The sequence below is a fragment of the Eumetopias jubatus genome, unplaced genomic scaffold (assembly GCF_037043125.1).
Source record: "Eumetopias jubatus isolate StellerSeaLion01/CBP00866 unplaced genomic scaffold, mEumJub1_p1.0 scaffold_11, whole genome shotgun sequence".
Lineage (NCBI taxonomy): Eukaryota > Metazoa > Chordata > Mammalia > Carnivora > Otariidae > Eumetopias > Eumetopias jubatus.
Window position 1 is genome coordinate 1,968,172 of NW_028274817.1, and position 14,611 is coordinate 1,982,782.

Below are 14,611 nucleotides of genomic sequence, written 5' to 3' on the forward strand. Positions count from 1 at the left end.
AACCCCAGCCACCGGGTCAAGTTGTCGAAGCTGGCGGCCTCATTGGGATAAGAACACAAGTCTCCTAAACTTGAAGCATGTCCCAAGGCCAGTCCTCAGGACGGGAGGGGCCTCCAGAAGTCATCTGTGGCCTCGAGGCAGGGTTGCAGTCAAAGAAGGAGACCCGATGCCTGTCGTGGAGAGCCGTGTTTGGACAGAAAGAAGCTTGTCTTCTCAGTGGCTTGCCGATAGACCCTGGCTGTGCACTCTTTTGGACCCCACAAAAATTTGCTACATTTTTTAAAGCACCACAGAGGAAAAGTGATTTGGCCCTAGGGCCAGAAGGATGGACATGCAGGGGTGAGGGGAAGCGGTACCGAGAGTCTTTTACGTGGTCACGGTCAGTTAAAGGGCAGGTCACTTCTGCCCCACTGCTGTCCAAAGCCTCACTGAAATGCAGAGGTGGACAGCCCCTAGGCCAGAGAAGGGGGTTACTAAAAATGGACCAGCACCTGGCAATAACACAGCAAACCCTGAATGGGCCTTCGACCCCACGTCACAGGCTTCCCCACCTCCCCTGCCAAGAAATTTCTAAAAAGGGACACTTCAGGATCTTTTCCCCAGGTGGGCACCATTATTAAGGAGAAGTCAGTCATCTGAAGTTCAAGTTCAACTCTGTACCTGCTCACGGAAAAGGAAGTATCCTAAAAGTTCAAAGCCAGAAAGCACAGTGCTGAGGAGGCCAAGTTCATGGGTTTAGTCATTCCATGGGCCAGTCAACCTCTGTAGGAGAAAACTTAAGCTCTCTGCCCCAGCCCGTACCCTCAACCACTCAGAGGCCATGGGCTCCCCAGGCAGGGTCACCAGCGTTAGTTTTCTCAGTGCTCTGATTGGGCTCAGGCCAGTGCGTAGCGGTTTTAGCACAGCTGGTACACATGTCTAGAAAGCCAAGGTCTTCAGGAGGCCAAGCCCACTAGAACCAGAGCTAGCCTCCAAGATGGCCAAGTTCACACAGGCCTCTCGCTCAAGCCGGCAGCTATGCCCTTGCCCCTCATCCTTCACACACCCTGTCCTCCTTCCAGCTTGCTCTAGATATTCCTTTTAACGTGGTCAGCAGTGTGGGTGTTGGGGCAGGGGAGTATCACAGATCTGATTTCCCTCAGTCCCCTATGAATGGCCCAGGTTATATTGTTTTGTTTTATTGTGTTGGTCACTTACTCATTTGTTATTACCCTTTGTTGTTGTTGTTCAGTCCTTATAAAGCAAAGACAGAAAGCACAGGACTGTTGAGGAAAGGGGGTTTGCTGAAAGGCTAACTTCTCTCCCTCAACTCCACGGCCTAGGCTTCCAGAGACAGGTCTCCAGCCAGCTGCGTGGCCCTGGGGCCTGAGTCTATGGACATTCTGGCCACAATCAACTCAATGGGGTAATACCTTTGGCATAAGAGAAGCCAGTTCCTGATGGGAGGACAGGATGGTGGGAGCATGGGGGTTTGGGGAAGAGCTGGACTCTCTAGCCTGTGGCTCTCCCCAGGGGCTTTGACGAATGTATGTTCTCAACCCCCCCCCCCCGTCCCCTCCACCTGTCTCTGACAACTGACTTCCTACAAATCCACGGTTAGGAAATTATTTGGCAACAGGAGGCTAAGGCTGTTTTGTGGTGGCACAGTCTTTAAAAAGTAAAAAAAAAAAAAAAAAAAAAATAATAATAATAATAATAAGAGACCCCCTTAAAGAGGCTTTCACTCCGGACAGGACAAAAGTCCTACTACTTGTCCGAGCCAGGGTTGGTGGCCACTATCTCCTCATACTTCGGGGGTGGGTCGCTGTAAGAGATGCTCGCCTCCTCATTGCTGCTCTCCTGGGGTGCAGTCACCTCCTCATAGGATGGGGGAGGAGTGGCACTGGACAGCCTGGAGAGAGAGAGCTCAGGGAGGTAGAGGGTGCTCTCGAGGCGAACCGTGGTTCTGCCCCCTCGACTGGGCCCCAGCACCACCTGCGCGTTGCTCCCCGCCTCACGGTGCCCAGAGGACTCCCCCTGGCTATGCCCAGCGCCCCGGTACACCATGACCCGGGGGAGGCTGTGCCCGGCGCGACTGGCTAGGTACCGGTTCTGAGCATACGACGGGTGATGACGGGTGGCTTTCTGCAGCTGGCACCTCCAGATGATGAACAGGGCAATGACAATCAGCAACGCCACCCCCAGAAGGGGCACCACCACGTACATGGCATCTGAGCTTTGTGCAGGGTCTCGGACTGAGTAGACTGCATTCGGGTACCCCTTCCAGAACTCCATCTACAAAAGAAGAAGGGCCGCTTACACTTCCATGCAAGACCTCATGCCCCAGCTGGACCTCAGAGACCTTCGGCGAGTCCGGCAAGTTCAGCAGGGCCTGGGGCCGCTCCCCTCCCTGCCCCATCTGACTGGCCTCTCAGCTACCAGAGAGGCTCTGGAATGCACCCGGGACAAAGGACAATGCTCCCAAGTGAAGAGGCCCCAGAATCAGGCAGCTGGGACCCTAAGGACATGTTGTCTGTCCTCCTACGGCCTGAGGCTGGGCTGAATTTCCTTCATTGCTTCTGACTGGCCTGAGATACCAGGGCCTGCTCTTGTTACTCCCGAGGCTGCCCCTGCTCCCAGAAGCCAGCCCCGGGGCGGTACGTGCCGTTTTCTCCTTGTCCTCGAACACCTCCTTGACCTCCTCGTAGCTGCAGACCTCCTCCATGCACTCGCGCTCAATGGTGCCCTGGCGCAGCTCCTCCAGGAATTCATTGGCACGAGGGAAGCGTTTCAGGACCGAATGGGCATTCTTGGCCTCCAGAAACACTGAGGAGAGACCTGCACTGAGGCCTGGAGTGTGGGCAGGGGCCCAGGGGCTCCTTCAAACCAGACTCAGCCCAGACACAGAAGCATAATGAGGAAGGGAAGCAAGACAAAGTCGGCGGGCAGGACACCACCCCAGATAAGGCTGACTTTCTCTGATGCCATGACGTGTCAGCTTAGAATACCACCGACCCGAGGAGACTCAGGCCTCGGCTGTTATGGAGGAAGATAGGATCTGACTGAGAGGGAAGGGCACGCTGCTGGTGACCAATAACCAATCACCCCATATGACTCTACCAGGGCGGCGTCCCTCCACCTGAAGGGCCACCTGTGCCATCATCAATAGCCTGGCCCCAGACAATCTAGTACAAACCCAGTCTGGGCTAGATCAGGGCATTGGGTGCATACAAATCTGAGAGTGCCTCTGGGAAGGAGGTAGCAGGATCTATGTGGAGAATCTAAGCCTGTGTAGACCACACAGATGCTTCCTGCAAAAAATGTCACTGCTGGTCACATCTACTTATTCCAAAGGGAGGGACCCAGCTACGGTCCAGCCACCCAGCATGGTGTCAGCTCCATATGCCTCTGTAAAGCTGCACTAGTTCTCCTGTCACAACCGGCCCCTTGCAGGGTGCCCAGGCAGGCAGGGCTTTACCAAAAAGCAGGTGCCCTTTCCCACAGCCTGTAATACTAGTTTCTCTCATAGCGGCCTGGGCAGTTGTACGTCTACAAGGTCACCCTGGGGACAAGCAAGCTGGAAAGGACTTGAAAAGCGAGCATGCAGGGCTCCTGGGTGGCTCAGTCGGTTGAGCCTCTGCCTTCGGCTCAGGTCATGATCCCAGGGTCCTGGGATCGAGCCCCGCATCGGGCTCCCTGCTCGGCAGAGAGCCTGCTTCTCCCTCTGCCTCTGCCTGCCTGTCTGCCAACTTGTGGTCTCTCTCTCTCTATGTCTCTGTCAAATAAATAAATAAAATCTTAAAAAATAAAAAGAAAGAAAAGTGAACAGGCACCCTTCCTGTGAGCCCCTGGGCATGGCCCCTCACCCCTTGGCCTGGGCCCTGGCAAACTCACCTGCCATTGTTCCTCCCTCAGACCCAGCGTCTCACTTGCCTGGCAAAGGAGAAAAGCAGAGTCACAATGAAATCACAGCCCAAAGCCTACAGGGCACCCCCTTGGCCCTGGGATGTGACGCCCACCCCCGCTGGCCTGGTCAAAGGCCAAAGGGGCACCTCATGACACAGGTCACCCCCTGTGCCACTCACAGCTTCCCATCCTTCCCTAGGCTCTCTTCCCAGAGCTCCCTGAGGCCCAGAAGAGCCCAAAGCTAACCTTCCAGCTCTTTGCCCCATGAACAGATTCAGAGAGTGTAGAAGACCTAAGGGTTGACTTTATTCTTAAAAAAAAAAAAAAAAAGAAAAAAAAAACCTCCTACAGGCCAAGGTTCCTCCTTCCTCACTTCCCGCAACAGATCTTTGCACTGTTAAGTCGGAAAGGACCTCAGAGAGACAGAGATTTACGTGAGGTCAAGCACATCAACAGTGACAGAGACAGGACCCAATTTTTGGAACTCAGTTTGCTCACAATGGCAAGTCCCAGATACCTCTGATGACAAGCATGTTCCTTGAAATTAGGCAGCACACGTTGAAGAAGCAGGTACTGACCAAGCTTAACGCAGGGAACAACAGCCATCTCAGAAGTCACAGACCAAACCCAGGCGCCCCGCTGTTTGTCTGCACCGGATAAGGCACTGAGGATCTTCTGAAACTGAGATGCTAACTCAATGCAAGCGTTGCCTCTAATGTGAGCTATTGTCCAAAAGCCTTGCTCCTGCTCAGGAATCATCCTGCCACTATGTAAACCGTGGCCACAGCACAGTGCGCTCCGCACCACACATTCCCACTCACACACACATTTCAGAGCTTTGCCCAAGCTGTCCACATCTGGGAGCATCACCCTGCTGCCCCCCTCCCCAAGCAGAAGCTCTGGTTTTATGACTTAACTGGATGCAAGACACCTGAACAGTGTAACCCGTCGTGCCACCCTTTTTGCCTAGGCTGCCAGGAAGTTCAGTGTTAACACTGACCATCAAGCCCAGCTGTTGAGCACATATGCTTCTCCCTTGCAGCGCAAAAGCGCAAAAGCACACGCTTTTCTATTTATGTGTTCAGACCTCAAGTATGCTTCAAATACACCTTCTAATCCTTTCGGCAAACAGGTAGGCTATAAATCATAAATAAAATTAAAGCTAAAGGAAAAACAGCAAATCTAATATCCATCTTTGGAAACACCATGTCAAGGGGGATTTTCTCTTTTGAACCCCACAATGATCCCACCCAAAACTATCAGTGAGTGAATCTGTCAACAGATGGATCTACCATTGTTAAGAAAAGTTGGCCCTTGATGTTTTAAGAGTGAAGACGGACTATTTATCTCAAAATTCTGCTTCATTACTGATCTCTGGGTTTCCAGGGGCGGGGGGCATGCCAGTCACATGGTGATGGTGTGGGTGTGGCATGCCTAACAGCAAGGGTTTTCATTGAATTAAAAATGGAGCTGTTGTGTCAGGGTTTGAAAAGAATGAGTAAAGGCTGAACTAATAAGTGAAGACAGAAAAACATACATTTCATTGCCTATCAAAGAGAACTGCCGTGTGATTTTTGTTCATTTTTATGTGGAAAAATTACATAACAGCTTACATATAGCCACCTCTTGTCCCAAACACACCTGACTTTGGTGCGTGCATGTCCACACAGATCATAGCCACGAATGCGGGCTTTCCTCACACCTGCCAAAGTTATTAGTTCATTTTTAAGCTGCAAACAAGCCAGGAACGCCCCCCAAACAGCTCACAGGGCATGACCTACTCCATTAATAATTCTGTAGCCACCATCACTGCTACTGCAGCTATGAGGCTGCCTCCCCCACCTTCCCCAAAATTTAGCCTGCTTCTTCCCCTATAAATACACCATCAATAGGGCGTTGCTATGGCAACAGCGAGGAAGCATGAGGGCTCCACGACAGAGAATGCTGCTGCAGTCACGCATGTACATGTCCCTCCTACCCCTGGTTGATACTGTAAGGCTGACTGTAGGCCGAAGGAATTTTTAACCCACTCCCCCCAAGAACACAGCTGAATCCTGAAGGCCTGGAAAGGAAGGCAGGCCGGGACGGGCCACCACAAAGACCTTCCTTAACCCCAGCCTAGGCTGAAGCTTCCAAATCACAGCACTCTGAAACATCGCTCCCAAAATCCCTCGCACGGGGACAGGAGGGCATCAGAGCACCGGGTGTCCCAAGACGTAGCCTCCAAACCACTTCTCCAAATCCTATAGCCCTTTTCATTCCCCTCACTCAGAACTGGTCGCCAGGAAAGACTTCTGTGATCGCCAAAGCTCATGACTCATGAACCTACCCAGTGACATGGAACTCCCAAATTATGCTCAAACTCAAACTCTGGGCCCTCCTTGTCTCCTTCCACTCATGCCAGCCCTTAAAGTGCTCGCCCTTGCCCACCGTCGCCCTCCAGCTGCGCCCTGCCCAGGAACTCCAGCTTCTGGCCCAGCCACGCTCTTCTCCTGGGTCTGCTCAAGACCCCCAACGCCTTGGCCCGGCCGGGCCCTCCCCCAATAGTGCCCCGCGCCCAGTTCAGGGGCCCTGGACACCGAACCATGCCCTCGGGGCTGGGGCACCCAACCCAAACGGCCTCACCGTTCTCTGGGCCCAGGAGGCGGCCGCCCTGTTTGCGCACGCAGCCCACCACCTCGCTGCGGCGCCTCTTCCAGCAGGGCCCCTGTCCCCGCCCACCTGCTCCCCGTCGGCCAAGCCCCCGGCCCAGCCCAGCCGTCTCCTCCCTCCCTCCCTCCCCGCCCGCCTCCCTCCCGCCGCCACGGGGGCCCCCGTAACCGGCCCGGCCAAGGCCAGGGCCGAGGTGCGCCTGGAGCTCCCGCCCCTCGCAGCCGGGCGCCCGGGCCCTGCCCGTTACCTCGGCACCCCCCTGCCCCTGCTCTCCTCTGGGGACTCCGCCGCTGCCCGCCCCCCACGCCCTGCTGCGCCAGGTCTGGCCTCGCGCCCCGCGCCTTGCGCGCCACCCTCGAGCGCCACGACCACCGTGCCCTGATCGCCAGGCCGCGATCGTCGCGCCCCACCGCGCGCCGGGCCGCCGGGCCGAGGACAGGAGAGGGCTGGGGGCGAGGAGAGCGGGCCGAGGGGGAGGGAGGGCAGGCCGGCAAGCTGGGCCGGAGGGGCGGCGGCGCGCACCGAGCACTGCGCGCCCGCGCCCCACTCCGCCGGCGCCGCCCCTGCCCCCGCCCGTGCTGCCAGGGGGCGGGGCCTGGCCGGCGGGCCCGGGCGCGCCAAGTACCCCCAGCCAAAGGCGCGGGCCCCGTCGTGCCTCCGGGCATTGGCCCTCGGAAGCCCGGGCGCCAAGGCGGGCTGGGGCGGCCGCGCCCAAGGCCCACGCGCCAGGGGCCCCGCACAGCGCACCCCCCCCAACTGTCCCCGATCCAGGCTCACCTGTCATTGTGGCCAGCCCGCCCCCGAGTGCCAGCTGAGAAAAGAAGGGGCTCGGGCCAGCAGCCTGGGCCCACCTTGCCGGGCTCCAGCGGGCCCGTAGAAGGGCTGGGTTGAGGCTGCGTTCCGCCAATGACTGGGTGACCTTGGCTTCTTCACTTACCTCCTCCCCCCCTCCAACCCTGCCCCAGGACGACAAGCTTCTCTCCTGTCAAATCTGGTAAATGGGGAGAATCCTGCCTCCCTCGCGGGGCTGCAGCGAAATAAAAGAAGAAATGGGCTTGGGAAACTCTTAAGGCGCAGAAAGGGAAGAGGAAGGGGAGCGCAGGGGTGGGGAGCGGGGCAGGGAGGGGTCTCAGGAGGCCCTGCTGTGGGAGGTTCAGCATGACAGGACCAGACGCTGGTAGATGACACTAGTCCAAGGAGAACCACGCGACGAGGTGGACTGCTAAGGGAAGGCAGGACCGTTCTGGGGGAGCTCAGGATCTGGATCTGGCAAATCTTCCGAGGAGGCGTCCGGTGCACCCTGCTGGGTCTTCAGGGTTCTTTTTGTTCTCTGAACCTCTGGAGCCCACCTTGCAACTGAAGTGGGCGCCTTTCCCACCCTTTTCCCCATTTTGATGTTTTGGGCAGGATGATCCTGAGAAGGCATACCCAGAACTACCCCCACCCCCATTCCCGGCAGAGAAACACCAACTGCCCTGCCGCCAGGGTGGTGGAAAATAGGGGTGGGGGAAGGCCTCCATCACCTAGGGCCTCTTCCAGTCCAGCTCCCAGAGCTAAGCAGTCCCTCTGCCCCTCTCTGTCCCTGCCCTTCTCTCTCTTCCCCCTTCCCCCACTCTGGGCGCTTTGCCCTCCACCCCTGCCGCCTGTTCTCAGAGTCTTCTCCTGACTTGCTTGTTCTTGCAAGGCTGCAGGAGCCCTCTTTGCCCAGGACAGCCCCTCTGTGCCCTCCTCGACGAGGGCAGGAGGGCGGCATCCCCTTGCCTGTGGGGCAGGCTTTCACAGAAAGAAATCAAGATTTCCCAGGGATAAGAATGGGGGTCCTTTGGGGCCCAAAGCACTGTGGATACTTTAGAGCCCCTCTCAGTTCGGGGGGAGAGAGCGTGGGTCCTGGTTGGTGGAAAAAGTGGTTTGGATCTCCTCAGAAACTTACTTCCTGGGTCTTCTAGTCCACCACCAGGTTCCCATCCCAATCTTAACCACGTCCGCAGGCAACTTCGCACAACTTTCAGTGTGTGAGGCCCAGGTCTGTGGCTTTCACACTCCTCCCAGCGCCCAGACCTAAGCTTCTAGTTCCCACCCTGCCCAGAATGCCTTTCCTCCCCCGCCAGCCTCTGTGCACTCGCAGTCATTCTTCCCACATAGCTCAGATGACATCTGTCCTCAGGTCTTGCAGGATTCTCCACCCCTGCCCATGCTGACTGTTCCACTCTCAGCTCTCTGTCTGCAGATGCCACGGGTGAGAAGGGTGAAGAGCGGCCCATCTGCAGCGTTCTGCCTGCTTCAGCTCCTGACAAGACCACACATCAGCTGTGATCTTGAGCAAGTGACTTAACCTGTCCTCATCTCATCGCAGTTTCCTCATCTGTCCAAGGAGAATGAAGAGAATAGTAGCTACCTCAAAGGCGGTGAAGAGAGCAAATGGGGTAGTCACATCAAGGGTGCTGGCATCCAGCTGCATTATGATCCTTTGGTTGCTCACTTGAGCTGCACATTCACCTCCTCTATCTTGGGGCCAGGGACCTTGTTTCTTCATGTGTCCCTCGCATCCAACAGAGTCTCATCCACAGCAAGCCCACCAGATGTTTGCAGAGCTGAGGTAAGAGAGGCCCAGTTGAGGTGAGGAGCTGGAGGAGGGTCCATCTTCAACTTACCACCGAGATGTTGTCCCCAACACCCCCAGAAGCTCTGGGCCTGTCTCCTCCCCGTGGGGATCCCGAGTCTGGGCTTCCTCCAGACCTTGGCTTCCCCGGAAGTCTTTCTAATTCCCCTCAGGAGAGTTCCAGGCACTTCCAGGGACCAGCTTCAGAGGGCTGAAGTCCCCCCTCTCCCCAACAACTGCTTTGAGATCTTGATCTGAACAGCCTCTGGTCTGCACCAGGATGGGAAAGACCTGGCCACTGGTTTATCCGCCTTGGTTAGGCACCCCGCAGGTTGGTGCTCTAAAGGACTTTATTTTCCAGCCAAATTGCACCTCCCCCAGACTACAGGTGCAGTCCAGACCCTCATTATCTAAATCCTAGAGAGATGCTCTGGTCTCCCTGTGAGCCTTCACTCTCCTCCATCTCCATCACACCCAATGTGCACCCTTCTCTTACTTGCTACCAAGCGGTGTTGGTGATCTCAACAAACACACCTTGGCACACATCAAAGTCACATATGTAGGGCATTAAGGATTGTGGGAGGACCCACCTCAAAAAGAGTGTATATTACAGTTGCTAATAATAATAAAAGACGGCAAAAGGCAGACCATATTTCCGTAAAGATTCCCTATACATTGCAAAAGAAAAGACCTTTTTTACCCAACCTTGTCCTAACTTCTAACCTGTCTCCATTCCTGATCCATATCCCATAGGGCAGGACCAGCTTCATGGGTGTGTTCCCTACACTTGGTTTAAGGCTCATTGAGGGGCACCGTGGTCTGATGTCTATTCTCATACAAGTGATCAATGGGGCTGCTCCCTGAGAACAGATTAAAGAGAGAAAAGAGTGGAAGCAGGGAGACTACTTCGGGACTCTTGAGATAATCCAGGTAAGAGACGGTGGCGGTTTACACCAGGTGATGCAGTGAAGCATTGAGAGGTAGGTAGATTCTGGGTAGGTTTTGACCACAGATTGGCATCAGGCTACGGCACAAAGACAGAAGTCAAGGACAGCTCTCATGGTTTTAGGCAGAGGAACAGGAAGGATGGACGTATATTTACCAACGTGAGGAAGACAGTGGTGGAGTCAGTTGGATAGAGGAGTGTGGAGTTCAGGGGCAATATCAGGGCTGGAGATACAATTGGAGAATAAGTAGCAGTATTAAAAGTCATGAGACTGGATGAGGTCAACTAGGGAGTGAGTATAGAAAAAGCAAAGCAACCCATGAACTGAGCCCTGGGTAGCCCAACATTTAGAGGTGGGACAGATGAAAAGGAACCAGCAAATGAGACTGGGAAAGAACGAGCAGCAAGGTGTGGGGAAACACTGAAGAAAGCGGATCAGGAAGGAGGGATTGGCCAATTCTTCAAATCCTACCAACTGGAGTAGTAAAAGGACAAAGAACTGACCACTGGGTTTAGCGATGTGGAGGTCATTGGTGGCCTTCCAGAGCAATTTCCACAGAGAGGTGGGGCCTAAGGTGGATCAGAGTGCTTCCAAATCAAGAGTGGGGAAGCAGAAATTGGAAACAGTGAGCGCTGACTGATGACTCTTTTGAAGAGTTCAGCTGTGAAGGAGAGCAGAGACATAGGAGAGTGGTGGCTGTAGGAATATGAGGGAACAAGATAAAAGTATTGTTTTAATGTGTGAGAAATTACAGCATGGTAACATGTTTGTGTGCCAATGAGCCAGTTAAGAAAGAAAAAGTTGATGATGCAAGAGACAGATGCACAGATGCAGGGAGGTGGGAGAGGTGATGCTGGAGCTTGGAGCAGGTATCTTCTGGTGGCTTCTCTTTTCTCAGCAGAACAGGAAGCCAGGCCACTAGCTGGGAGTGAGGGTGGGAGAGGAGTATTGGTGGTTTAAGGAGAAAAGGCTTAAAACAGTGTTCTGGGAGACAAGAAGGCTGGGTGCTCTATGGAAATGTAGCATGATTGCTAGGCTGCATTAAGGGCCCACTTGAGGTTTAATGGCCATTAATTTAACGTGAAATTACTCAGCATGTCTCCCTGGTTTTCACCAGACGTGTTCAATCTCAGGGGTGCAGACCCCGAGTAGGTAGAAAGTTGGATTTTATCAGGGTTGAATTTTCCTACATGAGTACAAAGAAATGACAGAGGGACACAGGAGTTTTGTGTGGTTCTAGGGAGAAATGAGGATGACTGGTCATGGATTAATGGGTAAGGAAAGAAGTAAGGATTGAGTCAACATTTGGTGAAGGGCAGTGAGAAAAACACTAGGATTATTGGTTGAAGGGTCCCAGGGGCAGTCAAAGGATTGCTGGAGCTCTCGTAGTTCTAAAAGGAAGGAGCTGGCTTTCAAAGGCTGGGATATAATGGAGATTGTGGAGATGTGGTGGTGACAGTAATGGCAACATCTTAGGATACGACCACAGAAGTCAAGAGGAGGGAAAGAGTATCAGGGGAGAGCAGGTCAAGGGACTGAGAGAACAGGGGTTTGAACCCTTTCTGTGGATATTGACATCACCAAGAATGTGCATATTTAACCACTTCTTGTACCCGAACCCTTGAAGCCTTATCTCCTTCTCAACCCCTCATTCCACTCCTTGGCTTTGTCGTGAACCTGAGGGGCATCCCATTCTTGAGCCTCGCCTGTTCCAAGAGCCTCCCTCCTCTCTCAACTTCATTTGTCCTGAAGGTCACCCCACCACTGAGCTTACACCCTAGCAAGTGCCACATACCTTCTCTGAGCCTTGCTCCTGAACCTTTAGTTGAGCACCTACTATATGCCAAGTGCTATGCTTGGTGCTGGTGACATAAAGGTGAATCAAACAGACCAATGTCTACCCTGCTTCCATTCTGGTTGGTGAAAAGAGACAATAAACTAACAAACATGGAGGATACCTAAGACGGCAGTTAGTAGAGGTACAATGGAGGAAACCAAAGCTGGGAAGGAGGACAGGGGGCACCAGGTCATCCGGATTCTAACCCATGCCTGGAGCCTCTCAGTGTGTGGGCTGCTAACCCCAGGCCAGCTCATGGTGACAATGTGTAGCTTCATCCATGCCCCCAGAGTCTCCCCACTTCGACCCTAGGACTGACCCTCACCTCACCCCCTCTGTGGGCTTGACCTCCAGATCAGCTCCCGGTGACATTCTTGATTCTCATCTATTCCTCAGCCCTCAACTGAGTTTCATCATCAAGCTTCATCTATCTGCTCCCTCAGCTTCATGTTGTCCAGAGGCTTACTTCCTCCACAAACCTCCCCCAGCCCTGACCATCTCTCCTACACAGTGTCTCTCTCCACTCCGTCCCTCAGCCCCACCCCACCTTGGACCCAGACCCCATCTGGTCCTAGGTTTACTCCTGAGCCCCAATACCTCCTCCCTTACTCCTGTTCCAGCTCTGACTCTGTCAGAGCAGCTTCTGCCTTCCCAGCTGACGTTGGACTGCCTCTCAGCAATCGGCTCAAGTGCTCAGAATCCCCCTTCGTGTGGCCCAGCGTGTTCCTTGGGGAGACAGGGCCTGAGGGTTCAGGGTCCTGGCAGTTTGAGGACAGCTGAGGAAGTGCCCAAGATTGGAGGCTAGTCTTTCCCTGGGCAGTCATCTTCCCTTTGGCCACCTGCCCTGATGGGAGGGTGGAGGAACTTCTAGACCAGTATTTCTCAAAGATTTTGCTGTACAGGACTGGGGAACCAAAGACAAGTGTGGGTGGCCATCATCTAGCCCATCACAACCACACATCCCTTCTGTCCCAACACAGACACACGCACATCCTCCTCTGGAAAAAGATGCCTAAGCAGACAAGTAACCTCAGCCCCGGTGCATTTCATTTTCCCTACTGCCACCTCCTGGACACAGTGGACACTGTAGCCACCACCAGGACCCCCGCAGGTGCATTCCTTTCCTGTGCCGGTCTTCTCTGGGTCCCATTATCACACGAGTTCCATCAACCATGCTGGAGGGCTCCCAACTGAAGTCCAAATACATCCCTTGCCCCTGGCTCTTATGTTTGGGGGTGGGGAGCCAGAATCATGCCAGTGTTCAGAAGGGGACTGAGCCTCCCAGAGCCATTGTCTAACTGGAATGCTCACCAAGCAGCAGAGGTACCAGCCACCAGCCTCCGGTCCTTGGGAGCAGACACTTAAGGGAGAGGATGCTGATGAAAGCCATGAGAGGCCCGATGACAACTGTGGTGGTCAGAATGCACAGAGCTCCAGCCACAGCGGCCTCCTGACTATTCCAGAAGCACCTCAGGGTGTTTGCACTTGTTCTTCACTCTGCTCTTTGTTGAAAGTGTGTAACAAATGTTCATTGAGCACTCACTATGCCCGGGTATGTTCTAGAGGCTGAGGGCACAGCATCCAAGTCAACCGAAGGCCTTGTCTGCATGAACAGTGCAGTGAGGGAAGACAGACGACACATTAATAAATAAGCACAATGTAGACCATGTTTCATCAAATCTGAGATGGCATCAATTGCATGACCTAGCAAGTAAGCCGTGCTTCCAATTAAGCCATGATACAACACTTTCTTACCACATATAATTTTTATTTTGTACTTATTGAAAGAGCTCTGTAGACTTCCACCAGACGTTGATTTTTATCATAGATCTCTCTGGTACTTGCATAACCAAGGAAAATATAAAGCAAACTAAATTGGTTAAAGTAAACTTGCTGCCATTCAGAGGCCAACCCTCCTGAATCATTTTCTGACCAAGCCTTGTAGATGGCAGTATCATCAGGAGTGTTGGGGAGGAGGCCTTTCTGTATTTTTTTTTTTAAAGATTTTTATTTATTTATTTGAGAGAGAGAGAATGAGAGATAGAGAGGCACGAGAGGGAAGAGGGTCAGAGGGAGAAGCAGACTCCCCGCCGAGCAGGGAGCCCGATGTGGGACTCGATCCCGGGACTCCAGGATCATGACCCGGGCCGAAGGCAGTCGCTTAACCAACTGAGCCACCCAGGCGCCCAGGCCTTTCTTTAAATAATGTATTTTTTTTAAGCCTGCAGACCCTAAATCAGGCTTTGGAATTCCCAGAGGCTTGCTTACTTCAGACTCCTGCTTAGGGCATGCAGCTGATGATGTTTGATCTACCACCTCAGCACCACTCTCCACCCTGTGCCCATAGCCATTGGTTCCTAGAAGTTAAAGAATTAACTCCCTATTGTCCCGGGGATTTCTTCTCAAACACTGACACTCACCCTGCAAGTTTTGATGTTGGCACTTTTGATTGGTGCTTGCCTGGCAGCATTGTAAATGAGAGTCATCTTTATTTCCGAGGCTGCAATGGGAACGAAATGGAAAAAAAAAGACATTCCTCTTAGCATGTCAGATGGTGATAAGGCCTATGGAGAAAAATGAAGCAGAAAGGGGGGATGGGAAAGGCTAGGGGGTGAGGGATAGCAATTTTCAATTATCTGGTTAAGGAAGAACTCACTGTGAAGATTTGAGCAGTATTTAAAGTAGGTAATT

General features: G+C 53.6%; 1 protein-coding gene across 1 annotated transcript; it reads right to left on the bottom strand.

Annotated features, from left to right (window-relative positions):
• Positions 1-1,746: 1,746 nt before the first annotated feature.
• Positions 1,747-2,824, bottom strand: PRRG3 (proline rich and Gla domain 3). Its single transcript, XM_028091980.2, has 2 exons — positions 2,645-2,824; positions 1,747-2,274 (listed from the first exon to the last, which is right to left on the bottom strand). Exons 1-2 carry the CDS (start codon positions 2,702-2,704, stop codon positions 1,747-1,749), a joined length of 588 nt encoding a protein of 195 aa, XP_027947781.2. The 5' UTR covers positions 2,705-2,824.
• Positions 2,825-14,611: the final 11,787 nt, after the last annotated feature.